Raw genomic sequence first — 15,077 nt, 5'->3', positions numbered from 1 at the left:
CTCATGCTCAAATAAATGGGTTAGTCTCTAAGGTGCCACAAGTCCTCCTTTTCTTTTTGCAGATACACACTAACACGTCTGCTACTCTGAAACCTGATTTATGGACAAGCATTCACGAGGGGCCTGCAGCTCAGCACCGGCCTAGCTGAGCCCTGCCGGCCATGGAGAGGTCAGCTCCTGGGGCACATAAGCCTTACTGCACCGGGCGCTGCCCCGGGGGGGAGCAGGAGCAGTTGCCCTCCCCCCAGGGCACAGCCAGGGGCAAAGGGGGCAGGGCAGGTGACTCACTCAGCTGCAGCACTGCTGTGACCACAGAACTTCCCTGAATCAATCCTGGTTTGAACCGTCCCTTAGAAAAACACCCCCCTGGTGGCTGAAGAATTTCCAGCGATGGAGAATCCGCGGCCACCCCGGTATGAAATTGCTGCCGTGGCTCCTCGCTCACTGTCACCACTTACACCTTCGCTCTAGTGTGAATGGTCCCGCTGCAGCATTGGCTTGAGTGGGACCTTTCTCAGCTTGAGTGAAGGACCCTGGCGTACCGAGTTCCTCTTCCCCCACTGATACCGCGAGTGTGATCGCCACCCCTGAGCCTTCTGTTGGATAAACTCTCTGAGGCTGGTGCTACAGGGCAGCCCCACTTCCCCCCTCTGCTTTACCACCTGTCTCCCCCTGGGGGCAGGGCCAGGCCCCTCTCTCCAAACAGGTGGGGCTGGCCCTGGCTGCACCAGGCTCAGGCTCTGCCCGGCTTCCTGGGACTGTGCAGACAGCGAGGTTCCAAACGCACATGGGGCAAAGCAGCTTCCCCAGGGGAAGAGGCTCAGCTGCTTCTGAGCAAAGGCTGCCTGCAGGAGGCTGGTTCTTTGGCTTGGCTGAAACACAGCACCCCCTGCCCTGGAGAGGGAGCAGGCCTGGAACAGGCCCCAGGTCAACAGGGGCCAAGTCTCGCCCTGGGAGCATAGTGAGGTACCCCCTTGCCTGGCTGGGAGGCAGCTGTGGGGTTAGACAGACACTGCACACAGGGGACAGCCCAGCAGCGGGTCCACTTTGTTTATACTTTATTATAACAGAGCCATTACTGTAGCAGTTAGGAGCCTGCTGGACCAGGCCCCCTTGTTCTCCTTTCCCTGGGCTGGAGCTGGCCGGGTGGGAGGGCGACCCTGGCTGGTGCTGGCTCAGCTGGCGGTCCTCATCCCATGGCTCAGCCACGTTACAGCGACCCCTGCCCAGGGCCGCAGGCCAGAGGTCAATTTATGGAGGAGGCCCAGCTGACCTAGCCCTCCCCCCTGCCGTGGGCCCCAGGCCCCACCAGCCCGCCCCTCAGGGCTCTCTGAACCTCCACCCCTGCAGCAGAGCAGCCCCCTCCCCTCCCCTCCGGGGGATCATGATCAGCAGCCCCTTGACCAGCAGGAAGGCAGCACATAGCGCTGGGCAGGGACCCTCTGCCTGCAGCCGCCCCCAGCCACACCAAGAACAGCAGCTGAGGCTCTGCAGCGGGGAGGTCGATGAGAGAAGTTTAGTGCTGTCCCCTGGCAGAACCACACCCAGCTGGCATCCCCTGCGAGGCACAGGTTCTTGGCGTGCCCAGCTGAGGGATGGGGAATCATCGTGTTACTGGAAGGGACAGGTCGCTTGGAGCTGCGGGACTTGCTAAGGGCACCCGGACGCAGGGGCCCAGCCCAATCAAAGTGGTTTTCCACTCAGTCCAGCTGCAGGGTACTAAGTAACGCAGGCCCAACTCCCCATGCTGGGCCCCCTCCACGCTGCAGCTAGAACCGTTTCCTGCTACCCCAGAGCCCAGCCGCCCCCCCAGTCAGGATTGGTGGGTGAGGAGACAGATCCTGCTCAGGGGCATTTAGAAGCATTTGCGTAGACAAGGATCAGTCAAAACGGCCCTGGCAAATTCACAGCCAGGCAGCACGAGGTGCCTGGCGCTCACATCTCATCTGCACGGTGCTGCTGGATCACGACGCTGGTGGTGCGCTCCACCCACTCCTGCTTCTTGGTCCCCCAGGCTGATGGCTGCGCAGAGTGCAGGGGGCCCTTCCCAGGAAGCTGCTCTGGCTGCTGTTGGGGGGGACCCAGCTCAGAGCTGACTCCTGGCGGTGGGTCGGAGGATGAGTTACTGTTGATGGCAGAGCCATGCTCCGCCTTGGGTGGGCTCTGTCCCCCATCCCGGGAGTGATTGAGGCTGCCTGGCAGCGGGGCCGTCTCAGATTCCAGGGCCAGTCCCTCCATTGTGCGCTCTCCCCGTGTTTCAGGCCCCTCTGTCTGCTGGGCAGCTGCTGCCTGAAAGTGGGCCGTGTCACTCGGGTACTCCCGGATCTGACGAGAAAGCACTGTAAGAGAGAGGAGAGTTAGCCTGACATCGCCAAGAACGTCGTGCGCCAGGGCGGGGGCTGACCCCAGGCTCTCCTGGCCCAACTCTGCGCGGGGCAGGGGAGAGCAGCTTTGCCAGCAGCCGGACAGGACAGCAGAGCAACCCACAAACAGGCCCCGTGCACACGAGGCATAAGCCCGTGACTGGAAAACCATGTCTCTGCTGGGGCCGCATCACCTGGAACATTCACCCTGGAAGAGTTCACTGTAGGGCATAATCCTGCCCCTCCCGCTCACCCCCATGCAACCAGTCACTCACCTCCTCGGAACCCCTCCTGCTGTACTCTGGCTCCGAGCGGATAGAGACTGGGTGAGAGAACGAGGCAGAAGGATAGGAGCAGGACCTGGAGAGAGACAACTGAGCCATCAGCACCAGCGTATGACTCCAGCCCCGCCAGCCAAGGAGGCTCCTCAGCACCACCCACGTGGCCAGCACAGATCCTGAGGGCAGGAGCTGGGGCCAATGCCTGGCTACAGGGCCACTCACCATGACGCAGGTGCTGGCGGTGGTGGTTTTGGTCGAGGACTGTCTCACCAGGGCTTGGAGCCTCCGTAGCTGCTCAAGCAATGACCTAGGGCAAAGTGTGAAACGTAGGTGAGTGCAGGTCCTGATCCCAAGCTGCCCATCCTGCCGCTGAGCCCCGCACAGACCGCCGTGTCCCTCCACCCTGGGGAACAGGCTTCGCTCCCCTGGCAAGTCAGTGCTGACTGGAGGGGCACAGGGAGACAGTGCCCCCCTTCCCACCTTCTTGCCCCCAGGTTTCCATGTCTGGAGTGTCAGGAACTCACATGTTCTCCTTCTGCAGCAGCTGCACCTTCTTCTGCAGCTCGTGGTTCTGCGCCGTGCAGGTGACAACCCTTCCCAAGCAGCGACGGGAAGAGAGGAAAGAGTCAGACTGACCCCCAGGGGAAACTGCGCTGCTAGCTCAGGAGGGTCCTGGCTCAGTGCCTGGTGCAGAATGTCCTGAGGGTGGGGGGCAGGTGTGACCTCATCTGTCCCTAGCACAGCCACAAGCTGGGGACACAGACAGCCAAACTGCTCTGACGCAGCTAGGAGGCAGGGCTGGGGCAGCCCGATTTGCAGTACAGTCGCAGGGCAAGCAGACGGGGTCGCTGGGGTCACCCTGGGACAAACCTCTGAGTGGTAAAAATCAGGTCCCACTCCTCCGCACGCTCACACCAGTGCTTGGAGCCCCCGAGCCGGCTCTGCTCCCGCAGCACGGGGCTGCTGGGGTCACTCGCAGCAGGCACTGCCCTGGCGCCAAGGCAGCTCAGCAGGAGTGTCTGGCAGAACGCGGCTCCCATGGGAGGGGGAAGGGCTCATTCGCCGGTGGGGCTCAGCCCTTGATCAGAGCTTTGCAGCTCCGCCAGAGCGTGGTACAAACAGGCCCTGCCTATCGGCTTCTGCTCCTCTGGGCCCGGGGGCTGGCAGCTGCCTCCAGCGCTAGGAGTGCAAGCGCTTGGTGTCCTCAAGCCAGAGCGTTCACGACCCCCAGTACTCTGGCAGTGGGCGCTCCCCAGACCCACGGGAGGAGCAACACCCTCTGCTGGGCCTATCACTCCCTGACATCCTGGGGGGGATGCAAAACCCACTGCTGTGCCCCTAGTACCTGCTCTCCAAGCCATCCACATAGACCTTCTTCCTGCGCCGACTGTCCAGGGCCGACTGCTTGTTCCGGATCTTTCGACGGACTCTCTTTAGGAGCCGCTCCTCAGCCTGAAACAGCCAACTCAGGCTACAGGCCATGCCTGGGCCTCCAGACTCTGGGGCGAGAGCCCTGACCCCGCCCTGCCAAGGACCCTCCAGGGCACAGGGAGGAGCAGCTGGCAGGTATCTGCCATTGGGCCAGGGCAGGAAGGGCCTGGGGTGGGCAGAGGCTACTCCAGGTACTTCTCACATGCTTTGCCTGTGGTGTCACTAGGAACCCAGCTGCAGGCCTTGGCCCAGAGGGCGAAGTGACCTGCTGCCTTGCAGTGCGTCAGGAAATCCAGGGGCGCTACCCGCACAGCAGGGAGACAAAAGGCAGGGGAGCCCCAGCTCTGACAGCACCTTGTGCTGTTCCAGTCTCTGCATATGCACCCACACCCACTTCCGCTGCCGTCAGCCCACAGCCCTTACACCAGGCGGGCATGCACGCCTGGGCCTGGCCTCCAGCTCACACCAGGCAGGCCCACCAGAACCCGGCCCAGCCAGAGGTCTCAAAAACAGGGCCTGAAAGAGCCACTGGCCCTAGGAGACCAGGCCAAACTCCTTGGCAGGAGGGGAGGGCCTGAGCCAGTGTCCCCGCAGAACACAGCCCCACGTAGCACAGCCATCCGGAGGGTGCAAACAGGCACATCAGACTAAGACTGGCCAGTTTCATGGCTGCTCTTCAGGTCCCCGTGGGCAGCTGAGGACTGTCAAGACTCACTTCACTAGCTTTCCTGCTACTGGGGAACTCTCCGCAGCAGCACAGACCCCACCATCCCTCCACGGTGGCCAACATGCCGGGCAGGGGCAGCAGCAGGCCACACCTCCCCGACACCTTCTTCCTTCTAGCAGCTAGAGGGGCAGTGGCTGCAGATCACCTAGCTGGGGTCTGGCCAGTGGCTGCTATGGAAGATGGAGCCCTGCAAGCAGGGTCCAGGGCAGGAATCCAGCACCATCCCCATTCACGGAGCTGCAGGCTGAGCCTCTCAGCAAGACACCGGCGCTGCACCGTGGTAATGGGGCCCCCGCTTCATGGCTCCTATCAGTCTCTGGCCTGGGCCCCCTCTGAAGGAATGAGTGAGGGGAGGGGCCATGCACTAGAGCGTGGGGGGGGGGGGGGGAGCGTGAACTCACCTTGGTCAGGGGCAGGTGAGATGGCAAGGAGACACCCTCTCTCTCCAGAAGCTGTTTCTCCTCTTCTGTCAGGATCAGTTCCGGGAAACCGAACTACAACACAAACCAACCCGCTGCTGAGCGTGGAGAACCCCTCTTCTGAACTAGCAAGGGAAGCCCCCAGGGCAGGGAACCCCTCTTCTGAACTAGCAAGGGAAGCCCACAGGGAGTCAGCACCCGAACAGGGAATGGAAGTGTAAGTGAGGAGGGAAGGAAGGAGCCACCTGCATTAGCAGTGGGGCCTGTCCCTGGGGCGTGGGCCTCAGTACCTGCATGGGGGTCCCAGGCACGAAGTCATCCATGGGCACAGCAACCGGGAAGCTGAAACTCTGCTCCTCGACCAGCGTCTCCTCTGTACTTCCCGAGTCCCCCCACATATCTGGGAGAGGAACGAGAGTCAGCCGCCACCCACTGTACACCCTCAGCCAGCTGGCCCCATGTGGCAGAGGAAGACTGAGCCAGCAGGCCCCTCTTCCCAACCCCCGGCCTTCTTCTTCCACCTGGCAGACAGCACCAAGTGCTAGGCTGCTTCCCTGCCAAGCCGAGCATGGCCAGTAGCCATGGGCTCAAGATGCGGAATTGGGATTCCCCAGGCCTCTCCCTTACCCAGGTCAATGGAGATGTCTCCTGCCGTGTCTGCTCTCACGCTCTCCAGCACCGCACTGTCCTGATGGAGGGAGTAGCTGTGATCAACCTGCACGATGTCAGAGCTCAAAGGGCTGCAGGCGAGGTCCCTGGCTGGAGACGCGTCCCAGCTGCTGGGGCTGGGGAAGGGATTCTGGTCCTCTGAGATGCCGCTATCACTGTTGAGAGGCGAGTGACCCTGCAAGGCACTCGGCCCCTCTTCAAAGGGGCTCAGCAGGGAGCTGAGAAAGTCCTCCACCTCCTTGTCATTCAGGAGCTGCAGAGAACAGTTGCTGCTAAGCAGAGGATGGAGGCCTGAAAGCCCCCTCCCACGGCCCAGCCTAGCTCACTTCTCTATGCTCTGCACCAGACAGCAGTCTCACCTCGGGCTCCAGCAGACCCCAGTCTCCCAGCAGGTTGGCTTCGTCCCCTGAGAACTCTGCACAGGGAGCATCATCCACCAGGAGGAAGCTGAGCAGCTCGTCATCTGCAGAGGCAACCACCTCTTCTGGGCACGACATCTGAGCAAGACAGACAGGGCCATCCAGGGGCCGTGGGAGAGACCCACCCTCGCATCCAGGAGAGGGACAGGACCTCCCTCCTGTCCCTCTGCCCGGGCACTCACATCTCCAAGGTTGTAACTGCCAGGAGCTCTACAGGGAAGGGTACAACACATGCCAAGCCAGGCCCCGGAGACTCCTGCGGCAGGACTACTGGTGCACCTCTGTCTGGCTGGCCGTGCACTGTCTGGGCCCAGCAGCCCACAAGCAGGGCAACGAAAGCAGGCAATGCGGCCACGGCAGCTCACAGTGTGAGCGCACTGCAACAAGGCGCAGCTGGCTGGGCAGGGCCCAGGGCAGTCACCTCTCCCAGCCACGATACAAGGCTGGCTCCTGCAGCTTTCCCTAGAGCCAAAAGATTCTTTGCACCCTGGCCTGATGCCAGCTAGGCCGGCACTCCTTGGAGGCCTCAGATCTGGATGACAGGTGCATCAGCTTGTGACCAAGCTGGAGGGCAGATCCCAGAAGCCTGAATCTCAGCACCGCAGCGGCTGCTCGGAAACAGGAAGTTGGTCCGTGGATCCCTCCCTCTGCTGCATCAAAGGAGCAGGAAGCAAGGCGGTGAGAGGAAGGGGGACGCAGGGGCCCCATTGTTCCAGCGAGCACACTGAACAGGTCTCCAGGCAGGCAGCCAGAGGAGGGGCTGGGCCACTGTGGGCTACAGCAGGCGATTGGGAAGGAAGGGTCATAAAAGCTGCTCTGCACATAGAGTGACACCTCCCACACCATACGTGTGTGCGCACGCGCAAACCCAGCAGCCAAGGCATCAGCTATTGGGCACGTCAGACAACGCTGAATGGGGGTCACGCGGCTGCCACACTCTCTGCCCCTGCAAGCCTGTCTGAGGAACAGGAAGGCTGGGAGCCGGCTCTGCCCTGCTGAGTCAGAAGGCATCGCTGCAGAAGCGTACCTAGAGGCAGAGCCTGAGGCAGGGCTAGGCTCCCGCATCGCCTCACTGCCTTGAGTCCCTATGTCTGGGCCCTCAAGGGACCAATCATGCAGCCCCAAAACGCACCCCTCTCCTGGCCAGTTCTGAGCTCTGGGGAGCTGCGGATAGGCAGCCCACATACAGGAATGGAGAATCAGACTAGTTCTCTGTGGGCATCCAGTGGCCAATTCCATGGCAATGAGCCACTGCCCCAGTGATCACCCCCGGCAATAGACTGGCCTACACAGATCCTTGATTACTTTCATCATGTGTGCTTTCTGCAGCCACCCTGCGCTGCTTTTTTCTGCAATTCTCAGCCCTAAACAGACAGCTACACCCTGCACCGCACAGGGTGACTGCACCCCTCTACACAGCCTGCAGGCCCAGGGGACCATCTGGCCCTGGGGGTTACAAACAGGTTCAGCCTAACTCTGGTTTCAATTTCTTTGCCTCACCATGCCATGCCAGGCCACCTTACAATGACAGCTCAGGAACATGCCAAAATCCTATAACATCAGCTAATCTGCTTTAGAGCACGAGAGGGGAGGGGCCTGGGAGAAAGGACTTGTGGGTTCTTTCCCCAGTTCTGGTTAGAGCGGGGGGGCTGGAAGTTAGGGCAATTGGCTTCTTTCCCGAGCTCTGGCTGGGGACTGATATCTAGTGGTTAGAGCCACAGGAGTTGGGAGCCAGGAGCCAGCACTCCTAGGTTCTATCCTGGCTCTGGGAAGAAAGCAGGGGCTAGTGGTTAGAGCGGGGGGCTGGGAGCCAGGACTCCTGGGTTCTCTCCCCGGCCCGGGGGCTAGTGGTTAGAGCGGGGGGCTGGGAGCCAGGACTCCAGGGTTCTCTCCCCGGCCCGGGGGCTAGTGGTTAGAGCGGGGGGCTGGGAGCCAGGACTCCTGGGTTCTCTCCCCGGCCCGGGGGCTAGTGGTTAGAGCGGGGGGCTGGGAGCCAGGACTCCTGGGTTCTCTCCCCGGCCCGGGGGCTAGTGGTTAGAGCGGGGGGCTGGGAGCCAGGACTCCTGGGTTCTCTCCCTGGCCCGGGGGCTAGTGGTTAGAGCGGGGGGCTGGGAGCCAGGACTCCTGGGTTCTCTCCCCGGCCCGGGGGCTAGTGGTTAGAGCGGGGGGCTGGGAGCCAGGACTCCTGGGTTCTCTCCCCGGCCCGGGGGCTAGTGGTTAGAGCGGGGGGCTGGGAGCCAGGACTCCTGGGTTCTCTCCCGGCCCGGGGGCTAGTGGTTAGAGCGGGGGGCTGGGAGCCAGGACTCCAGGGTTCTCTCCCAGCCCGGGGGCTAGTGGTTAGAGCGGGGGGCTGGGAGCCAGGACTCCTGGGTTCTCTCCCCGGCCCGGGGGCTAGTGGTTAGAGCGGGGGGCTGGGAGCCAGGACTCCTGGGTTCTCTCCCCGGCCCGGGGGCTAGTGGTTAGAGCGGGGGGCTGGGAGCCAGGACTCCTGGGTTCTCTCCCCGGCCCGGGGGCTAGTGGTTAGAGTGGGGGGCTGGGAGCCAGGACTCCTGGGTTCTCTCCCCGGCCCGGGGGCTAGTGGTTAGAGCGGGGGGCTGGGAGCCAGGACTCCAGGGTTCTCTCCCAGCCCAGGGGCTAGTGGTTAGAGCAGGGGGCTGGGAGCCAGGACTCCTGGGTTCTCTCCCCGGCCCGGGGGCTAGGGGTTAGAGTGGGGGGCTGGGAGCCAGGACTCCTGGGTTCTCTCCCCGGCCCGGGGGCTAGTGGTTGGGGGGGGGCTGGGAGCCAGGACTCCTGGGTTCTCTCCCCGGCCCGGGGGCTAGTGGTTGGGGGGGGGGCTGGGAGCCAGGACTCCTGGGTTCTCTCCCCGGCCCAGGGGCTAGTGGTTAGAGCGGGGGGCTGGGAGCCAGGACTCCTGGGTTCTCTCCCTGGCCCGGGGGCTAGTGGTTAGAGCGGGGGGCTGGGAGCCAGGACTCCAGGGTTCTCTCCCAGCCCAGGGGCTAGTGGTTAGAGCGGGGGGCTGGGAGCCAGGACTCCTGGGTTCTCTCCCCGGCCCAGGGGCTAGTGGTTAGAGCGGGGGGCTGGGAGCCAGGACTCCTGGGTTCTCTCCCCGGCCCGGGGGCTAGTGGTTAGAGCGGGGGGCTGGGAGCCAGGACTCCTGGGTTCTCTCCCCGGCCCGGGGGCTAGTGGTTAGAGTGGGGGGCTGGGAGCCAGGACTCCTGGGTTCTCTCCCCGGCCCGGGGGCTAGTGGTTAGAGCGGGGGGCTGGGAGCCAGGACTCCAGGGTTCTCTCCCAGCCCAGGGGCTAGTGGTTAGAGCAGGGGGCTGGGAGCCAGGACTCCTGGGTTCTCTCCCCGGCCCGGGGGCTAGGGGTTAGAGTGGGGGGCTGGGAGCCAGGACTCCTGGGTTCTCTCCCCGGCCCGGGGGCTAGTGGTTGGGGGGGGGCTGGGAGCCAGGACTCCTGGGTTCTCTCCCCGGCCCGGGGGCTAGTGGTTGGGGGGGGGGCTGGGAGCCAGGACTCCTGGGTTCTCTCCCCGGCCCAGGGGCTAGTGGTTAGAGCGGGGGGCTGGGAGCCAGGACTCCTGGGTTCTCTCCCTGGCCCGGGGGCTAGTGGTTAGAGCGGGGGGCTGGGAGCCAGGACTCCAGGGTTCTCTCCCAGCCCAGGGGCTAGTGGTTAGAGCGGGGGGCTGGGAGCCAGGACTCCTGGGTTCTCTCCCCAGCCCGGGGGCTAGTGGTTAGAGTGGGGGGCTGGGAGCCAGGACTCCTGGGTTCTCTCCCGGCCCGGGGGCTAGTGGTTGGGGGGGGGGGGGGGGAGCCAGGACTCCTGGGTTCTCTCCCGGCCCGGGGGCTAGTGGTGGGGGGGCTGGGAGCCAGGACTCCTGGGTTCTCTCCCCGGCCCGGGGGCTAGTGGTTAGAGTGTGCGGCTGGGAGCCAGGACTCCTGGGTTCTCTCCCGGCCCGGGGGCTAGTGGTTGGGGGGGGGGGGCTGGGAGCCAGGACTCCTGGGTTCTCTCCCCGGCCCGGGGGCTAGTGGTTAGAGCGGGGGGCTGGGAGCCAGGACTCCTGGGTTCTCTCCCGGCCCGGGGGCTAGTGGTTGGGGGGGGGAGCCAGGACTCCAGGGTTCTCTCCCAGCCCAGGGGCTAGTGGTTGGGGGGGGGCTGGGAGCCAGGACTCCTGGGTTCTCTCCCCGGCCCGGGGGCTAGTGGTTGGGGGGGGGGCTGGGAGCCAGGACTCCTGGGTTCTCTCCCCGGCCCAGGGGCTAGTGGTTAGAGCGGGGGGCTGGGAGCCAGGACTCCTGGGTTCTCTCCCGGCCCGGGGGCTAGTGGTTGGGGGGGGGGGCTGGGAGCCAGGACTCCTGGGTTCTCTCCCCAGCCCGGGGGCTAGTGGTTAGAGTGGGGGGCTGGGAGCCAGGACTCCTGGGTTCTCTCCCGGCCCGGGGGCTAGTGGTTGGGGGGGGGGGGAGCCAGGACTCCTGGGTTCTCTCCCGGCCCGGGGGCTAGTGGTTAGAGCGGGGGGCTGGGAGCCAGGACTCCTGGGTTCTCTCCCCGGCCCGGGGGCTAGTGGTTAGAGCGGGGGGCTGGGAGCCAGGACTCCTGGGTTCTCTCCCCGGCCCGGGGGCTAGTGGTTGGGGGGGGGGAGCCAGGACTCCAGGGTTCTCTCCCAGCCCGGGGGCTAGTGGTTAGAGCGGGGGGCTGGGAGCCAGGACTCCTGGGTTCTCTCCCCGGCCCGGGGGCTAGTGGTTAGAGCGGGGGGCTGGGAGCCAGGACTCCAGGGTTCTCTCCCAGCCCAGGGGCTAGTGGTTAGAGCGGGGGGCTGGGAGCCAGGACTCCAGGGTTCTCTCCCAGCCCAGGGGCTAGTGGTTAGAGCGGGGGGCTGGGAGCCAGGACTCCTGGGTTCTCTCCCCGGCCCGGGGGCTAGTGGTTAGAGCGGGGGGCTGGGAGCCAGGACTCCTGGGTTCTCTCCCCGGCCCGGGGGCTAGTGGTTGGGGGGGGGGAGCCAGGACTCCAGGGTTCTCTCCCAGCCCGGGGGCTAGTGGTTAGAGCGGGGGGCTGGGAGCCAGGACTCCTGGGTTCTCTCCCCGGCCCGGGGGCTAGTGGTTAGAGCGGGGGGCTGGGAGCCAGGACTCCAGGGTTCTCTCCCAGCCCAGGGGCTAGTGGTTAGAGCGGGGGGCTGGGAGCCAGGACTCCAGGGTTCTCTCCCAGCCCGGGGGCTAGTGGTTAGAGCGGGGGGCTGGGAGCCAGGACTCCAGGGTTCTCTCCCAGCCCAGGGGCTAGTGGTTAGAGCAGGGGGCTGGGAGCCAGGACTCCTGGGTTCTCTCCCCGGCCCGGGGGCTAGGGGTTAGAGTGGGGGGCTGGGAGCCAGGACTCCTGGGTTCTCTCCCCGGCCCGGGGGCTAGTGGTTGGGGGGGGGCTGGGAGCCAGGACTCCTGGGTTCTCTCCCCGGCCCGGGGGCTAGTGGTTGGGGGGGGGGCTGGGAGCCAGGACTCCTGGGTTCTCTCCCCGGCCCAGGGGCTAGTGGTTAGAGCGGGGGGCTGGGAGCCAGGACTCCTGGGTTCTCTCCCTGGCCCGGGGGCTAGTGGTTAGAGCGGGGGGCTGGGAGCCAGGACTCCAGGGTTCTCTCCCAGCCCAGGGGCTAGTGGTTAGAGCGGGGGGCTGGGAGCCAGGACTCCTGGGTTCTCTCCCCAGCCCGGGGGCTAGTGGTTAGAGTGGGGGGCTGGGAGCCAGGACTCCTGGGTTCTCTCCCGGCCCGGGGGCTAGTGGTTGGGGGGGGGGGGGGAGCCAGGACTCCTGGGTTCTCTCCCGGCCCGGGGGCTAGTGGTGGGGGGGCTGGGAGCCAGGACTCCTGGGTTCTCTCCCCGGCCCGGGGGCTAGTGGTTAGAGTGTGCGGCTGGGAGCCAGGACTCCTGGGTTCTCTCCCGGCCCGGGGGCTAGTGGTTGGGGGGGGGGGCTGGGAGCCAGGACTCCTGGGTTCTCTCCCCGGCCCGGGGGCTAGTGGTTAGAGCGGGGGGCTGGGAGCCAGGACTCCTGGGTTCTCTCCCGGCCCGGGGGCTAGTGGTTGGGGGGGGGAGCCAGGACTCCAGGGTTCTCTCCCAGCCCAGGGGCTAGTGGTTGGGGGGGGGCTGGGAGCCAGGACTCCTGGGTTCTCTCCCCGGCCCGGGGGCTAGTGGTTGGGGGGGGGGGCTGGGAGCCAGGACTCCTGGGTTCTCTCCCCGGCCCAGGGGCTAGTGGTTAGAGCGGGGGGCTGGGAGCCAGGACTCCTGGGTTCTCTCCCGGCCCGGGGACTAGTGGTTGGGGGGGGGGCTGGGAGCCAGGACTCCTGGGTTCTCTCCCCAGCCCGGGGGCTAGTGGTTAGAGTGGGGGGCTGGGAGCCAGGACTCCTGGGTTCTCTCCCGGCCCGGGGGCTAGTGGTTGGGGGGGGGGGGAGCCAGGACTCCTGGGTTCTCTCCCGGCCCGGGGGCTAGTGGTTAGAGCGGGGGGCTGGGAGCCAGGACTCCTGGGTTCTCTCCCCGGCCCGGGGGCTAGTGGTTAGAGCGGGGGGCTGGGAGCCAGGACTCCTGGGTTCTCTCCCCGGCCCGGGGGCTAGTGGTTGGGGGGGGGAGCCAGGACTCCTGGGTTCTCTCCCGGCCCGGGGGCTAGTGGTTAGAGCGGGGGGCTGGGAGCCAGGACTCCTGGGTTCTCTCCCGGCCCGGGGGCTAGTGGTTGGGGGGGGGGGGAGCCAGGACTCCTGGGTTCTCTCCCGGCCCGGGGGCTAGTGGTTAGAGCGGGGGGCTGGGAGCCAGGACTCCTGGGTTCTCTCCCCGGCCCGGGGGCTAGTGGTTAGAGCGGGGGGCTGGGAGCCAGGACTCCTGGGTTCTCTCCCCGGCCCGGGGGCTAGTGGTTGGGGGGGGGGAGCCAGGACTCCAGGGTTCTCTCCCAGCCCGGGGGCTAGTGGTTAGAGCGGGGGGCTGGGAGCCAGGACTCCTGGGTTCTCTCCCCGGCCCAGGGGCTAGTGGTTAGAGCGGGGGGCTGGGAGCCAGGACTCCTGGGTTCTCTCCCCGGCCCAGGGGCTAGTGGTTGGGGGCTGGGAGCCAGGACTCCTGGGTTCTCTCCCGGCCCGGGGGCTAGTGGTTGGGGGGCTGGGAGCCAGGACTCCTGGGTTCTCTCCCGGCCCGGGGGCTAGTGGTTGGGGGGGGGGGGAGCCAGGACTCCAGGGTTCTCTCCCGGCGGTCGCACCCCAGCCCCGGCGCTGCCGACCCCGTCCCTCCCCCCCCACCCGTACCTCACTCGGCACCTTTCGCTGCGCGGACCCGCTTCCAACACATCAAGAATGACGTCACTGAGCCCCCAGCAGCCTCTGCGCCGAAAGCCCGTCATTGGTGCGCTGGGGCTGGCTCGGACCCCATTGGTTGGAAATAATGTCACTCAGCCAGGACTGAAGAGCCCGCCCTCAGCCCGCCCCTGAACGACGTGGTCTTGGGGCTGTGAGTGACGGGGCGCGGGAGGGGGCGTGGCCGAGGGCTGTGAGTGACGGGGCGCGGGAGGGGGCGGGGCCGAGGGCTGTGAATGACGGGGCGCGGGAGGGGGCGGGGCCGAGGGCTGTGAGTGACGGGGCGCGGGAGGGGGCGTGGCCGAGGGCGGTGAGTGACGGGGCGCGGGAGGGGGCGGGGCCGAGGGCGGTGAGTGACGGGGCGCGGGAGGGGGCGGGGCCGAGGGCTGTGAGTGACGGGGCGCGGGAGGGGGCGGGGCCGAGGGCTGTGAGTGACGGGGCGCGGGAGGGGGCGGGGCCGAGGGCTGTGAACGACGGGGCGCGGGAGGGGGCGGGGCCGAGGGCTGTGAGTGACGGGGCGCGGGAGGGGGCGGGGCCGAGGGCTGTGAGATGAGCTGGGCAGGGTGGGGAAGGGCGGGGTCAGGGGACGGGGCAGGGCAGGGTGAGAGGGGCGGGGCGGGGAAGGGCGGGGTCAGTGGGGCGGGGCGGGGCAGTATGAGCTGGGCAGGGTGGGGAAGGGCGGAGTCAGGGGGCGGGGCGGGATGAGCTGGGCGGGGTGGGGCAGGGGGCGGGGCGAGCTGGGCAGGGAAGGGTGGAGTCAGGGGGCGGGACAGGATGAGGGGGCGGGGAAGGGTGGGGCGGGGCAGGATGAGCTGGGCGGGGCGGGGCAGGGTCAGGGGGCGGGGCGAGATGAGCTGAGCTGGGCGGGGCAGGGTCAGGGGGCGGGGCGGGATGAGCTGAGCTGGGCGGGGCAGGGGCAGGGGGCGGGGCGAGCTGGACGGGGAAGGGTGGAGTCAGGGGGCGGGGCAGGATGAGCGGGGCGGGGCAGGGTGAGTGGGGCGGGGCGGGATGAGCTGAGCTGGGCGGGGCAGGGGGCGGGGCGAGCTGGGCAGGGAAGGGTGGAGTCAGGGGGCGGGACAGGATGAGGGGGCGGGGAAGGGTGGGGCGGGGCAGGATGAGCTGGGCGGGGCGGGGCAGGGTCAGGGGGCGGGGCGAGCTGGGCAGGGAAGGGTGGAGTCAGGGGGCGGGACAGGATGAGAGGCGGGAAGGGAGGGGGCAGGGGTCAGGGCAGGGTGAGAGGGGCGGGGCGGGGAAGGGCGGGGTCAGTGGGGCGGGGCGGGGCAGGATGAGCTGTGCAGGGCGGCGAAGGGCGGAGTCAGGGGGCGGGGCAGGATGAGAGGGGCGGGGAAGGGCAGGGTCAGTGGGGCGGGGCGGGATGAGCTGAGCTGGGTGGGGCAGGGGCAGGGGGCGGGGCAAGGTGGGTGGGGAAGGGCGGAGTCAGGAGTCTGGGCAGGATGAGATGGGCGGG

General features: G+C 66.7%; 1 protein-coding gene across 4 annotated transcripts; it reads right to left on the bottom strand.

Moving 5' to 3' along the window:
* Window positions 1–1,036: 1,036 nt before the first annotated feature.
* CREB3 (cAMP responsive element binding protein 3) lies at window positions 1,037–13,635 on the bottom strand. 4 transcript variants are annotated; one of them, XM_084628314.1, is made up of 10 exons: window positions 13,562–13,635; window positions 6,250–6,387; window positions 5,849–6,143; window positions 5,512–5,621; window positions 5,204–5,296; window positions 3,990–4,096; window positions 3,169–3,237; window positions 2,867–2,951; window positions 2,639–2,723; window positions 1,037–2,339 (listed from the first exon to the last, which is right to left on the bottom strand). In XM_084628314.1, the coding sequence occupies exons 2-10, from the start codon at window positions 6,385–6,387 to the stop codon at window positions 1,936–1,938; spliced, it is 1,386 nt and encodes a 461-aa protein (XP_084484440.1). In that variant the 5' UTR covers window positions 13,562–13,635; the 3' UTR covers window positions 1,037–1,935. The 4 variants fall into 4 exon arrangements, with proteins under 4 accessions (XP_084484440.1, XP_084484441.1, XP_084484442.1 ...); XM_084628315.1 differs by having other exon boundaries at window positions 6,250–6,519; window positions 13,562–13,600; XM_084628316.1 differs by having other exon boundaries at window positions 13,574–13,592.
* Window positions 13,636–15,077: the final 1,442 nt, after the last annotated feature.

Source organism: Lepidochelys olivacea, assembly GCF_965140295.1.
Source record: "Lepidochelys olivacea isolate rLepOli2 genome assembly, chromosome: 5".
Taxonomy (NCBI): Eukaryota; Metazoa; Chordata; order Testudines; family Cheloniidae; genus Lepidochelys; species Lepidochelys olivacea.
This window is presented reverse-complemented; position numbering and strand designations above follow the sequence as displayed.

Bases quoted from the DNA above. Each gene is read 5' to 3' on its own strand.
- CREB3 (XM_084628314.1), bottom strand. From the start codon at position 6,387: ATGTCGTGCCCAGAAGAGGTGGTTGCCTCTGCAGATGACGAGCTGCTC. The intron at 3,238-3,989 runs GTACTAGGGGCA...CTGCTTGGGAAG, and splicing joins GTGGATGGCTTGGAGAGCAG to GGTTGTCACCTGCACGGCGC. The intron at 2,724-2,866 runs GTGAGTGGCCCT...GTCTCTCTCCAG, and splicing joins CCGCCAGCACCTGCGTCATG to GTCCTGCTCCTATCCTTCTG.